The following is a 15,798-nucleotide window of genomic DNA, read 5'->3' on the forward strand; positions in this document are numbered from 1 at the left end:
TAGAGGTGCTATCTGAAAAGCAGGTGCCATAAAGTGGTTAATGGCAAGATAAAGATAAAAAGACATAAATGTTAAAGACTGACTTTCTCAAGCTAACACACTTTACAGGTGCTTGAATGTTCTCGTGTTGTCAATAAAGGAAAATGTCCACATCAGCAAGGATCTTGGGCATTTCTGTCCAATACAACTTTCTGTGGTAATGGAAATGTTCTAAAGCATGTTGTCCAATTTAGAGCAACGTGGCTAGTATGACTAAGTAATTTTAACTTTATTTTGATTAAATAGCTGTAAGTAGCTAGTGGTTATCATATCAAAAAATGCAGGTCAAAGATGGCTGCAGGGCCAGAGAACTGCAAGACTGCACCTCTAGTGAGTTGCCAGATAATTTAACAGGTGCTGAGGAAACAAAACCAGGATGTTATTTCTCTCTAAAGGAGCTCTGTCCAGCAATGGCAGACAGACATGTAAAAACCTCTTTGAAAGATTGTTCTGCAAACAGTATAGAAGATTAACTGTAGGGGCAAGATCAAACAGAGAGGCCAGTGTATCATCTGTATTTCAATGAAAGAAAGAAAGAAAGAAAGAAAGAAAGAAAGAAAGAAAGAAAGAAAGAAAGAAAGAAAGAAGTGACAGTGGGCCATTCAGGACCAAATCAATTGTCCAAATTAAGATGAGAGACAAGAGACCTCATCAACATTAGTAGTGAAGAAATGCATGAAAAGGTACTAAAAATCTTGCTCTGTTGACACTTGGTAATTAATGTGAAATAAAAATAGAATTGCGAAATATTCCTCATGTCTGGATTATTATACTACTCAGTATACTATAGTATAATACTATACTATTATACTATTCAGTATAATGCTATAGTATAGTATAATACTATAATACTACACTATGCTATAAGAGAATCAGGTTTGGCAAGAAGTGATGAATTCACTGTGGCATGTGCAAAGTTTGAAGTGCCAGGGAAATATCCAAGCCTGTATGTTGACCAGACAATTGGAAACATATATGGGTCTAAAATGCACAAAGTTGGTTTGGTTAGAAATTAGAGACACAGACTTGTGAATCATCAGCACATAGGCAGTAAAAGAAGACAAACCAGTAGATAAAACCATCCAAAAAAGGTGAAGACTTAGAAGGGGGCCAAGTACAGAACCTTGACAGCCCTCACATTTAAGGAGTAAGAAAAAAAGGAAATGCAGGTAGGAATGAGGGTAGCCCAAAGAAGCCTGTCTCAGGAAGGCAGATTCTGAAAATCAGCAGTAATCAACAGTGACAAATTATAAAAAGGAATGACAATTATTTTTTTAATGTTTATTTTCAGAAAGAGAGGGAACATGCGTGTGAGTGGGGAAGGGGCAAAGAGAGAGAGAGAGAGAGAGGTAGAGAGAGAGGTAGAGAGAGAGGTAGAGAGAGAGAGAGAAAGAGAGAGAGAGAGAGAGGAAGATGGAATCCCTGTCAGCGCAGAGCCTGACACAGGGCTGGGAACTCATGACGAACCATGAGATCATGACCTGAGCTGAAATCAAGACTCAGACTCTGACTGAGCCACCCAGGTGCCCATGGGCTGACAATTATCGAACATTTACTACGTGGCTGCCATTTTCCAAGAGTTTTATATACAGAAAACCATTTACACTTTTAAGAGAATCCTATAAGGTAGGTTATACTGTAATCCCATTTTATAGATGAAGAAATATAGTAAGGCATAGAAAAGTTCAAGAGTAACAGCTGTACAATAGTTGGCCCAGTATCCAGACCTGGCAGTCTAGTTCTAGAGCCTGCAGTCTTAACCACTTAGAAAAGAGAGAGAAGTTCAGAAAGTTGTGACTGAAAAACATTTGAGCATAGCTTTGGCTAGAGCACATACAAAAATGGGCATGCTCTATGGCTGAGGGGACCATCAGCAAATTTAAATCCCTTGCCTTTTCATGTGACATACAAGAATGCAAAAAGCAAATTTTTCCACCCTACTTTAGCTGGACTCAGTCTCTAAGGGCAGAGTTCATTCTTAGAAAAATGAAGTTGGGGAAACACCTACCACATGTTCTCAAACTAGTTCTCACTTTAAAAGTCTCTTAAGAATCTGATAGATATGACCTAGAAACCTTTTTTACTTTTATTTATTTATTTTAACGTTTATTTTTGAGAGACAGAGACAGCATGAGCATGGGAGGGGCAGAAAAAGAGAGAGACACAGAATCCGAAGCAGACTCCAGGCTCTGAGCTATCAGCACAGAGCCTGACGTGGGGCTCGAACCCACCAACTGTGAGATCACGACCCAAGCTGAAGTCAGACACGCAACCGACTGAGCCACCCAGGTGCCCCTAGAAACCTTTTTAAAAGAACACTTCTCATATGCTTCTGATGCACAATCAGGATTAAGAATACTAGACTCGCTCTGAATTACTGAAAAAGTAAGAACCATTTGATAAAGGAAAAACTGTGCAGGCTGTGGGCTGCTATAAGGCCAAGAGTGAGCTTTTTTTAATTCTACAGAAGAGCAAATATGCCCCCCCCAAAATGATGTACTTTTAACCATATAAATTCATTTTACATTTTATATATTTTTTGTATTTTATATTTTTCTCATAACACTGGGTTATCAATATCCATTTCCTTATTACATCTTGGTTACCTAATAATAATTAAGTGTAAATGTACAGTTACAGAGGTTAAAAGTTGAAGGGTATCATACCCAATAGCCCCATTTTCTTGGTAAGGCAAAGGAAAAATCATTCTGTTTTACTGGAGCTGGCATTGAATAGGAGGTTGAGAATGGTAGTGGTTTGAAACAGCCATTGAGAAAAACCGTATATAGAATGAACAGGATATTTGAAATTCCGATGTATATACATGTATGTATTCAACTGTGTATACAGTTCCCTCAATCAGGACTCAAATACTTTTATTATTAGGGTCACATTATTTATTATTTTATTATTGCCATTTCTAAAAAGCCCACTAGAAAAAGAAGGAACTGGAGGCCAGAAATACAGGAGTGGGGAGGAGAAAGGCCTATATAATAGATGACCTTCTCTCTTTCTGCTCCCCTCAAAAACCCCACACTTAGGTGTATATACTGCATAACACTATCCAAACATGGAAAAATATGTGGCCACAATGGCTGACAGTAGTTAACTTCCAGGCTGGGGGTGGAATGGGGGATGGAAAAGGGAAGTCGAGTAGGTAAGAATAAAACACTAGCAAAACAGAAACCAGATCCATGGTATAAATTTAGGTGAAAATGATGAATAAAACCCCACATAATAAAGGGCAAATCAACATGGAGTATTGCATTCTTTCAACCAAGATTTGTTCAATGAAAACACACTGAACGGAATAGATGAATGCATTGTGAGCAATTCTTAACTTGGTTTCTTATAACTTCAAAATAGTTTTTAGGATATGGTGAAAGTAAAAGAAAACAGTAAGTAGATCTAACAGCAGAGCCATAGATATTTGCATCATAATCTTGAGGTTAAAGGGAAGAGGCTAACAATCATACTTCTGCGTCTGGAAAGGAGGTATATATAAACTGGGCCATCATATTCCGTGGACTGAATCGTGTCACCAACCTCCAAAATCGTTTGTTGGAGCCGCTACCCTCAACGCAACTGTATTTGGAGACAAGACTTTTAAAGAAGGCTGAATGAGGTCGATGAGGTTGTAAGGATGGCATCCTCATCCAGTAGGACCGGTGTCCTTCTAAGAGGAAGAGACACCAAAGATGTGTATGTGCATAGAGCAAAGGCCACGTAAGGACACAGCAAGAAGGCTGTCTGTAAGCCAAAGAGAGAAGCCTCTAGAGAAACTAAACGTGCCTACACACTGATCTTACATTTCTAGACTCCAGAACAGTGAGAAAATAGATTTGTTTTATAAACTACCCACCAAGTCTGTACTGCTTTATTATGGCAGCCCTGAGACTTATTTACATACTCTGGATGAAGTTATCATGGGTATAACAAATGATATTTGATCTTATTAATGATGTAAAATAAATTTAAAAAAATGACTACACAGGGGATCCCTACTCACTGCCTGCAAGCACCTGTGTGACTACACTTTTTGGGGATGACAAAGACACTGAACTCTGGAGAATTAGGTATAGGAGGAGAAAGTCCACCTTAGTCTCAATTAATATAAAACTAAGAAAATGAAATCCTTAGTTACTTCCTTGAAATTGCAAGTGCAGGAAATACTCACAAGCTTCTAACAAACAAGGGGTCATAAGTAAATGGAAATTAAACAGCATCAACTGAAGGTGCATAAAATGTTACTAATAGTTTTATTTAGTGCCATGGTTCTAGATTAGACTAGACTGAAACTTATTGATATAAAAACAAGTTGTTTCCCCAGGTCTTGAAAAAGGTCATTTTTAAAAGAGTACTTCAGATTCACTACCAAGAATGAATAAACTGGATTTTAAGTAGAAAGTAAATACAAAAATAATACTTACCTTCAGCACAAGAGCCACATAGGATTCCCTGGATGTGCCTTGTGAAGGGAGTAATTTCCGTATGGTGTTTGAGCACTTTGTGTCTCAGTGGTCAATTATACACATAAACACAAACAATTTTACCATTATGGTAGAATATTATAAAATACTGAAGACAGTTTACAAATGCTTTGATGATACATACGGAGTTTTTAAACTTTGGACAGGACTTGAAAACCAATGTAGAATACCAATTCTGCTCAGTGGAGAATTTAAAATCTAAACCAAAACACATTTTGATAGCTACAACAGGCAAAATCTAATCTTAAAACAGAAATGGTATAAATTCCTTGTCATTAATACCTTAGTAGTGCATTGATATCTTGATAAGGAACATTATACAGTAACTTAATATTTTCTTCTTCCTCTATCTGGGATCTTTTATCAGAGGCACTTATAAAGAGTTCTAGTTTTGGCGACGCTATAACAAACATACACATAGTATAATGATATATTTTACTATGCTAACAAAGTATCATTTATAAAGAAATTTTTATAAATTCAAAAATAGGTTATTGGTAACATGATTACCTTTAAAGCATCGATTTTCATTCACAATATTACTTCATTAATCTTAAACAGCAGTTCCATCTACAAAATGTTCTACAGCTTTTTCTTTTTGAAAAGGAGGAAAATAAAAGCAGGTAAGATACTCATAACTTTTAGTTCAACAATATCAACTTCATTTCACAGCATTGATTAGTAGAGAACATTTTCAATTAAAGTGGTATACAAGTTACAAAAATAGAATGATTATATAATGCAAAACATTGTCCTCCATTATGAAGAATGTGTGTGTGTGTGTGTGTGTGTGTGTGTGTGTGTGTGTGTGTGAGTGTGTGTGAGTGTGTGTGTGTATACACATATACAGATTTCTTATAAGTTTCACTATTTAAATAGCCCTTATTCAAGTACTTTTTTTCTGGTATCTCTTGAAATAATCACCTTGCTATATTATTTGTAAATACATAAAAAAATAAAAGGTTAATCTAAGGAAAAGTTAAAAGTTTCAGTGTGGTTGACTTAAGTATCAGCCGTTCACTTCAGTGAAAACCTGATGTGAATTCAAAACAGGTTTAGGTGCCATACTAAGTTTAACAACTTAGTCAAAAATATAGATATATTTAAGTGTCAATACTTAGTAAACTTCCAATGTGCTACAGAGACAAATTAAAAGTTTGTATTAATCTATTCATCTATCCACCTAATCTTAAACAATCCCCAGACAAAATTCATTTTTATATAATTAAAATGATACACTAATATACAATATACCTGCTTACAAACACATAGGTAGCCATAAATAAAACTTTATTCTTTAATTTCATTTACAAGCTACCAAGTATTATGTATCGTACACAGTGCTGAACACTTAAATGGTTGTAGTCATGGAAGGATCCAGACTGAATGGAAAGCTGTAGATAAAGAAAAGATAAAAGCAAAGTAATACTGTAACAGAAAGGTGGCAAAAGCATGGCTTTGCCATAATGAAACCAATCAGATTTGTAATTGTACATCAGTTCTGGTTAAAACAAAGTCTGAGCGCCATGCGATTCTCAGCTTTATTGTTTGCAGTCTGGCTAAAGTCTCTATGGTCTGTCTGTCTTTTGCAGTTATTAAAATAAAAAAAAGTTAAAAACTATAGCAGCAACAAGCAAACCCTGTGACAGGAAGGCAAGGGTTAAGAACTAAAAAAAGTTTATACAGTGTGTTCAGGGAAAGTGTGTGCAGTTTATCTTCCATCAGCAGGAGTTCGACTGAGGGATAACATGATTCGGGCAAACCGCTCGCAGAGTTCATGTGTGGAATATGACGGTAACTTCGGTGGTTCATGGAAACCTTTAATCTCAGTAGAACAATCAAGCAGTTTTGGCAGAAAATCCGTCAGCTTCTCTTGGAGGTTTGCTGTAAATACAAACAATTAGATATAGCTAAAGACAGAGAGGGAAAGAAATCATCATCTTCAACATAATTTATTAGAGTGTACTCAACTAATGTTTCATTTCAAAATATGTATTACCATTTGGGGGAAAGAGGTAAAATATAAATGGCAAGGCAGTGTGCACTTGGTTTGTAAATAGAAAAAAAAGGGAATGACATGAATGTAAAAATACTATAATGTAATATAATGTTTTTACATGAATGTAAAAATAATACAAAAAATGACAAGAATAAATAACATCTAATTCCAACTATAGTTAATCCCAGCTGAAGTGTCCACTAGCACTGTTTAAACTTACATTCCATTTCTTGTCCAAGATAGGAACACCATCGATTTCTCATGTCTTCCACAGCAAGAATATCTTTCTCTTCCATTTCATCCACCAATAACAAGGGCAAAAATGGGACAATAAACTCATTCATAATAATCAAACCATTGTTTACTTCTCGATCCTCTCCAGATTCAAATAGTTCTGCAGCTTGCTCATTTAATTTCTTAATGCATTGAGAAAAAGAAAAAGTTTTGTTTTTAACTAAATAAAAATCCTGTGTTAATACTGAAGACAACAGAAAAAGTATGTTCACAAACAGTATTAGAACAAATGGCAATCAGGAAAAACAATCTCTATCTGTTCTAGCATGAAGTCTCTTAGAAAAAGCTGTGCATACGAGAATAACAGAAACAAGAACAAAAAGAATGGGGAAAATACTGTTGTCATGTTTTTAAAGTTCATGTTCAGCTTATAATTTTCTGATTATCACTACAGGCACCATATTTTAATTCTCCAGAGGTGAAATTTCCCCAATTCTAAAATTTGGTGTGCCATCAAAGTAATTTAAAAAAAAAAAAATTCAGACTCCATATTATCTTTGAAAAACACTTTATCATCTTCTCCATAAATGCCAATTGAATAAGTACTGTTATATTTCTTGAATCTAAAATTTAAAGGTAATCAATTAGCTCATTATTCCTTCAAAAAATTCTTACTGAGTACATGAGATATGCCAGAGACTATTCTAGATTCAGGGGAACCCAACTGATTAATACAGAAAATTCTCACAGAGTTTACAATTTGGTACAGAGATTAGCAAACTTCTGTAAAGGAGAAGATGGGAAATATTTTAGGCTCTGACAGCGATACAGTTTCTGTCGTAACTACTAAATTCTGCCATTGTTACACAAAGACAGCCATACATAATATGCAAATGAGAAGGTATGACTATGTTTCAATAAAACTTTATTTACAAAAACAAGTGACAGGCTAGAGCACAGGCCAGTTGTGCTGACCCTTGATAGCAGAAGACAGAAATTCATGAGGTAAGAAATATAGACTTAAGAAACAGATAAGGTATTATAGGTATAGTAAAAGTTATAGTATTTAAGGGTTTAGGTGAAATCTTAACATTTAGAGCATGATAGATATGATTTTGAAATATTCATAGTTAAGCTGAATTACAAAATAAAAATTATATTATTTCTCATGTTTATATTTTATCATTCTTGTGTAATTTATATCTTGATTTTGTAGAGAGGCTTATGTTAGTAGTCTAACTCAGCCACTAAGCAGTGGCTTGAGTAAATAAGCAATCTCTTAGCTTCAGTTTCTTCATATGCAAAATGAAATATCACCTTTTTTAGACAGTGGTTGAGAGGATTAAACAAGAGAAGACTTTAAGTATCTAGCATAATTTTTACAATACACATTCAAACTTATAATAGTTACTACCATTCTGAAATTAATGTTATCTGAAAACAACCTAAACATAGTACACCCAAAGCCAAACTTATTCGTCATCTTAGATTCCCCAAAGCCAAACACAAAACTGTAAAGTCAAGCAGTTTTGACAACCCTATTTCCTTCTTTCTACTCATCTAATAGTTACCAGGTCCCTTGATTTCACTTCTTCCACCATCTTTTATGCCCTCTTCTTCATACCCACTGCACTTCTGTCTTAGTTGAGGCTCTCTCCTTCCCTCTCTAGGGAAGACTTCAATCTCTACTCCTTTCCAGTTCGCCATCTAGTATACTACTTACAGCCAGATTTATTTTCTGACAACAAATGTGACCAAGCCAAACCTACTCAAACTTACAAAGGTACATGAGAATGCTGCATAAGCTTCAACATAGGCTGACATCAACAAGTATTGTTAGCTTCATCACTTGCACCTAACCCTGCTCCTCAGAATCTAGCCCCAGTGGATCTATCTTCATTTTCTGTTGTATACTTTCCAGGTCTTTTCATATGGTGTCCCTTTGGCTGGAACATTTTTCTGCCTTCTCTACAAGGCATAAAAATCCTATTTGTCCATCAAGATCCAGATCAGTGTTCAACTTTTCCCTTAAGGTCCTCCTTGACAACTACAAGCATATTATTTTGCATATTTCTCATAAAGACACTTAATCTGGAATATAAAAATCATTTATGGTACAGACTGAGTTCTTAGGGGATGGCAAATAAACAGGTCTTAAATGTCTCTGTATCCCTCAAATATGACACTCAGCAAATACTCAGTATGAAAAACCCTGAAAGGAACACTAAAATAACCTTCATGCAGTGTCATTTAAATCCCTATGAAACACCAAACTAGGTGTGAATGGTTTAGTATAATATGGGGTGAAACATTCTACCATTTTTTTCATGTTTTAAAATAACCATCACGTTTTGGCTATATTTATATTTAAAATAGCTTTACCAAAATATTGCCATATCCCAAGCCTTCAATTTTTACATTAAAAATTGCTTTAGTTCATTAAATATATAAATATATACAATTCTGCATTTTTAAAATCTAAAATATACACAATTCAGGTCTTCCTTCTTGGGGAATGATTAAAAACCTTTGAAACTGGCCAAATTAAGAACTATCCTCAATGGATGCTAATCACTAACAATTCAAGTTCTAAAATATACTCAAATGCAATAAAAGCAGCTGAGAGAAAAACAGTAAGATCATCGTCATCTAATATTCTCATTTGAAAATTCTAAAGACATATTAAGATTACAAGTAGCTTATGTAGTTCTACTGCAAGAAAACATTTTATCAGCATACCACTTAAAGTTTTTTAAAGTATACTTAAATCATGTAACTTATATAGGTTGAAAAATCATATACCCTTGAATATCTTTGTGTGTATATATACATATATATTTCTCCTTGTACAGGAAAAAAAAATTGCAGCTTAGGTGTTCACAGTATGTAACAGAATGATGTTAATAGTTAACTAAGAATTAAATTTAGGGGTGCCTGGGTGGCTCAGTCGGTTAAGCGTCCGACTTTGGCTCAGGTCATGATCTCATGGTTCGTGAGTTCAAGCCCTGCGTCGGGCTCTGTGCTGACAGCTCGGAGCCTGGAGCCTGTTTCAGATTCTGTGTCTCCCTCTCTCTCTCTGACCCTCCCCCATTCATGCTCTGTCTCTGTCTCAAAAATAAATAAACGTTAAAAAAAATTAAAAAAAAAAGAATTAAATTTAATCAGAAAAATGTATAAAGATGGAATTTGTGATCTCATACATCAAGGTTAGCTGACTTGAGAAATATTAACAAAGTACTCCAGACCTTTAGAAACTAATTTGGTGCTACAAAACTGCTAAAAAGACTTTTTTAAAGTTTATATAACAACAGTAATATTTCTGCACATAGACAGCGAAAATATTTGAGGAAAAAAAACTACCAATGACTAGGTGGGAAAAAGGATACTGTATTACAATGAATCATTTAACACTATGTACACCAAATTTACTACTGTATTTTAAAAAACTCAGAAAAATCTATTATTTTTCTGGAATAATAATTGCTCATGGCCTGTGCAGTCCCCCCCTTCTCTCACCAAAAAAGGGAATAGTAGAATAATGAAGAAACCAAAATATAAAAGTAATCATTTTGATCCTATATTAAGAACATTTCTGGTTACCACCTGCAATATTTAGGACCAATAAAGAGAAAAGATAATAAAGAATTGAGTGCATTCCTGCATCTTAAGCGATTATACCCAGATTACATCATGATGATGTCATCATCATGATACTTTCCTCATCAGAGTTTATAGTCAATCACTTCTATAGGAGTCTGGAAAATCTGTTCAGTGTAAGACAAAACAATAACGTAAACATGACCTCCTAAGTACATTCAACTTACTAGTAAACACTCTCTTCTATAATGTGATATCAATTCTTCATCATGTCCTCTGTATCGGCCTTTGGACAAGAGTTCTTTGTTATTCTGATAAGCGCAGATAAGGAACAGCAAGGAATCTATATAACTTAAAAATTAAAAGAAACACAAGGCATTATTTCATCTTTGTAAAAAAAAAAAAGTCAACTACAATTATAAAATGCTTAAGTATACATTTAAATTTTGATTATCCAGAACATTACAATAAATGTATCATCTAAAAGCTGTTTTAGCAACAGCCACATCTGAGATCAGGAGATAGTTATGTCATAAAGTAAAAAAACAAAAACAAAAACAAAAACAAAAAAAATGGAGCTAGGCTAGAGGCACCTGGGTGACTCAGTCAGTTAAGCGTCTGACTTCGGCTCAGGTCATGATTTCACAGTTCCTGAGTTCGAGCCCTGCATCGGGTTCTGTGCTGACAGCTCAGAGCCTGGAGCCTGTTTCAGATTCTGTGTGTCCATCTCTCTGCCCCTCCCCTACTCGTACTCTGTCTCTCTTTCTCTCTTAAAAATAAACATTGAAAAAAAAATTTTTTAATGGAGCTAGGAATTAAGAAAGACTGGGAGGAAAAAGCCCGTAATTATTGAATTCAGGTAGTTCCTCTCTCCTGATTCCCTGATGTCTTCCATTTAGACTGATAGGGAAGTCAAGAATCTACTTTAACAACATAATGTCATTTTTGTTTGAAGAAAGGGTCAGATTACTTTGCTTCTTTATCACAAACATCGTGTGTTTCATTCAGTGACTCTTCAGGTATTTTTCCGTGTGCACCCATGGTTCTCATCACGGAGAATAACATAATTGGAAGAGGGGAGAATATCCAAAGGAAATGGGGAAGTAGAAATGGAAAAAAAAAATGCTTCTACAGCTGAACATTCTGGTGGAATACACACACAAAGAAGAGGGTAGGAACATAACAGCTGGCGGGTCGGTCTTTTATAAAAAGTTTACCAAGTAATATTAATAATGTTACATTAACATAAGTCTATATGTTACGAAGTTCAAACTAAGTTTTAGAAAGGGAGGAGGGTAAAAATGTTTGAGGATTCTATTTACCTCTAAAACAGTTATCCTCTCTCAATATGGGGTAAGAAATAAATATAGCTATATATTTGTATAACTGAAATATGAACGATACTAAGATGTCTCCTTTGTGCCAGTTTTTCCAGTTACAACATACCTTCTTATAGATTAATTCAGAAAAATGTAACATTCTAAAAGGCGAAATATTATAAAGAAACACTTTTAAAACTCCAGGTTACATTAAGTTTTTATTATTTAATTTCATGTGCTTAAATATAAATCAATTCTGTACTTTGAATATAAATGTAGAATTGGAAACTAATGTACACATTAATGGCCTCTCATATGACACACCTGAAACTATTTCATAAAAAATAAGTTATTTCATACACTTTTTTGAAAAGGCTTCTCCCAGGAACTTGTTTTTGAGAAAACTTAAGAATATGGGATTTTAGTTTGAAAAAATATAAACATAACCTCAGGTAAAGGTTTTTAGTTTTATTTATGAAAGAAGAAAAGAAGGGAGTGATAATAACATTAAATACTGTTTTACACCACTAAATTAGTCTGCTGGCACATCTGCCTTCTCTTTTATAGCTATTAAGTTTCCTATTAAAGAGTCTCACTGAATGACATTCATATCTGGCCTTCAAGACCTGAGTCACCTCTCTAAGAATAGCTCTGAAACTGTGGCCCTGTTCCAATTTTCTACTGAAGTACACATTTTCCATATTTTATCAACCTTTAAAGTGCTTACAAACATATCTTCAAATAAATCACAGTAAGACTCAGCAGTCCAGGTACCACATTCTTATTTTAAAGTAAAATAAGACCATGAACCCTGCAGACGCTTTTGATCCTCACTTGTACTATTATAAAATTGTGGTTCCTAAAAACATGATTTCACTTCACTATTCACAGACTTGACAATGGCCTATCAATCAGTATTCATTCAAAGTTTTCAAGTTTTGTGTTTTTATTTAAAAAAAAAAAAAGTTGGACAGAACCTTTTGACAATATTTTCTAACCGACTAGCTGTGGTAACTACTATATTTAAAGTGTTAAAATTAACATTTCTTCTTGTAATATTCCATAAATATTATTTGTCACCATTAACTAATTTTCTAGTTGACCTTTCCAATTTAATAAACATTTGCTACACCAGAATATTCACTTTCTGAATAAGCATGTATTTGAGAATAAGCATATATTTGAGAATAAGCAAATTATGAAATTTGAACATACTTTGAACATACCAAGAGAAGCTAATATAAGAAGTTAATGCAGAGAGCAAAAAAGTGACAGCTTCATCTTTTTAATTCTTACCAAAGAATACTCACCTGATTTCATTAAACTTTATAAGAATACAGATCTCTATTTCAATTTTTTTCTCCCTAGTTAATCGTGTGACCTTGAAAAAGTTACTGCATCTGTGGATGCAATTACTGTGGAGTCTAGTTTATCTATAAAATGGAAATGCCTTCTTGATCTTACTCTGTCCACTTATAAGATCACATTACTATTTATCTTAGAAATACTAATCTCAGCTATCTTAAAGTGAACTTGAATATTCCTATTAAAGAAATATAACTGTGGCTGAAATAAAATAACTCATAAAATGGAGCTACTTATCAAAATAGTTCTCTATTTCAGTGACCAAAGTGAATCACCTTATAAATTACATGATGACTTGTGTCCAAGTATTAACAGTGTTTTTTAATTCTGTGTAACTTTTAAACTTTGCTAAGTGTAGAAGTGATGGCAGTGCTCACTGTCCACCAAACAGGGCAGCAAGGGCCACCAGCATTTTCCACAAAGACAGCAGTGTCGTGTCTGTGCTGGCTGACAGGGTAGCCACTAGCCACAGGTGGCTGGCTACTGAACATTCAAAATGTGGCTAGTATGACTTAGACACTGAATTTTTAGTTGGAAAATTAATTAAATTTAAATTGTCTCATTTGGTAGCAACCAGGCTGGATAGACAGTACAGCTCTAGAAGTAATAGTCTGTGCTGTCATTTAAAAACAAAATTGCATCAATATCGCAGTGAGAGTTTCCTGTACGTTACATAAAACCAGGAAAGAAAAGAAAGAAAAGAAGAAATTCAATAACTCTTTTAATTGAATACATTATTACAGAGTATTTAAAATACAGCACTTTCTTTTAAATTAAGATCTTTGTCATTTGGATAAATGAGTCTAGTGTGGTCTCAAAACAGAGACTTTTGTTGTCTTTATGTTTTTCAGTAACAGTATACTTAGATTTTCAAGTAGGAAGTTCATAGGTGATACAAAGAAGATTTTTGTCCCAGAGTTCAATTATTTGTTTTCAAATATCTTAAATTTCAGAGGAACTTTTGCTACTGTAAAAAGATTCAAAATAAATGACTAGCTAGTTTTTAATATTTTTTGAAATACAGTAATTGCTTTTGAGCATTAAATTTGTTAATTGGTTATTTTCATATAGTGTTTCCTGAGTATTAATTTTTCACTTCCTTGAGCCTATCAAACCGTATTATTACCAGACTGAGGCTTGAAAAAAATGTTTCACGTTATTGATTAGATCAAGTCTATTATTCGTTTAAATTTTAAGTTCATTAGAGTATTCTGTCTTTGACAATTTCTTCTTTGTATTTGTTGCCCTTTATTTCCTTTGTAACTAATTTCCATTTTTTAACTACTCTTAATGCTGCCTTTTCAAGGTTAATTTGGGTGTAATTAGTGATTAGAATTTAACTTTTTAATAATTTTTTACCTATTGACTTTAGACTTCGCTGTGAGATTGGAAGTAAAAAAAATCTACAAATAATGCCTACTGGTTCTCAGTATACTTGTTCTACTCAAAAGTCTACAGTTGTAAATTAATTTTAGATACACAATTATTAAATGAAATAAAGTTATGTGGATTCCATTCCCTCTACCCCCTTTTCTCAAAAACAAAGCAAGAAAACTCATTTGTCTCATTTATCTAATGTATTGTAGGGCCGACACAAACATGCTTAAGAAATCTGGGGGACAACTTGTGGTTTATTTTATGCTAAACATAAGCTCTACTGATTTAAAAATATAACTTATGTTTATATATTGGAGTTGAAATAGAAATTTTAATACAGATTAGATTAAGACATTTTACAAATGCTTTCTAGACAAACTAACTCTACAACTAGTTTCATAGGTGAATAGTGTTCGATTTCAACTCCTTTTACCGTTCTAGTTTTTAAGTTTATATCAGCTCAGTTTAAATAACTTTGCCGGACCCTACAAATTAATAATCCCTGTAAGTATACATTAGAAGGAAACTAATCTTACTACTAAGCAGTGTGTTATATTACACAGTGAATATCCGTGTTTTGTAATTTAAAAATGATGTAAGGTAATAGTTTCAGGAATGGTTTAAAAACGTGTGGTGACTTGCTTACTTTCAGTGATTCACCAATAAGTTAGAAATATCTATTTTTTAAATATGTTTTTTTTTTTTTTTTTTTTTTTTTTTTTTTTTTTATTATTTTTTTTTTTATTTATTTTTGGGACAGAGAGAGACACAGCATGAGCGGGGGAGGGGCAGAGAGAGAGGGAGACACAGAATTGGAAACAGGCTCCAGGCTCCGAGCCATCAGCCCAGAGCCTGACGCGGGGCTCGAACTCACGGACTCACGGACCGCAAGATCGTGACCTGGCTGAAGTCGGACGCTTAACCGACTGCGCCACCCAGGCGCCCCTTAAATATGTTTTTTAAAATGCCTTTTGAACATTTTTTTTTTTTTTAATTTTTTTTCAACTTTTTTTTTTTTATTTATTTTTGGGACAGAGAGAGACAGACAGAGCATGAACGGGAGAGGGGCTGAGAGAGGGAGACACAGAATCGGAAACAGGCTCCAGGCTCTGAGCCATCAGCCCAGAGCCCGACGCGGGGCTCGAACTCACGGACCGCGAGATCGTGACCTGGCTGAAGTCGGACGCTTAACCGACTGCGCCACCCAGGCGCCCCTGAACATTTTTAAGCAATGTATTTAAACAATCACATAAAATAAATTACCATGTTTAAATATATATATATTTATATATATATATAAAATCACTAATATATATATTTTAATATATTTTAATATATTATATTAAATATTATATTTATTATATATATTTAATATATA

General features: G+C 34.1%; 1 protein-coding gene across 5 annotated transcripts in view; it reads right to left on the bottom strand.

Moving 5' to 3' along the window:
* Positions 1–4,950: 4,950 nt before the first annotated feature.
* USP25 (ubiquitin specific peptidase 25) overlaps positions 4,951–15,798 on the bottom strand; it is a 150,926-nt gene continuing 140,078 nt past the window's right edge. For all 5 annotated transcript variants that reach the window (XM_019467756.2, XM_019467757.2, XM_019467760.2 and 2 more), the window contains 3 exons: positions 10,587–10,710; positions 6,749–6,944; positions 4,951–6,413 (listed from right to left, as the gene is read on the bottom strand). In XM_019467756.2, the coding sequence (XP_019323301.1) occupies positions 6,241–6,413; positions 6,749–6,944; positions 10,587–10,710 (493 nt within the window). In that variant the 3' untranslated portion in view covers positions 4,951–6,240. The remainder of the gene's footprint in view (positions 6,414–6,748; positions 6,945–10,586; positions 10,711–15,798) is intronic.

This window comes from Panthera pardus, unplaced genomic scaffold, assembly GCF_024362965.1.
Source record: "Panthera pardus isolate Hobbes unplaced genomic scaffold, ASM2436296v1 HiC_scaffold_16, whole genome shotgun sequence".
Lineage (NCBI taxonomy): Eukaryota > Metazoa > Chordata > Mammalia > Carnivora > Felidae > Panthera > Panthera pardus.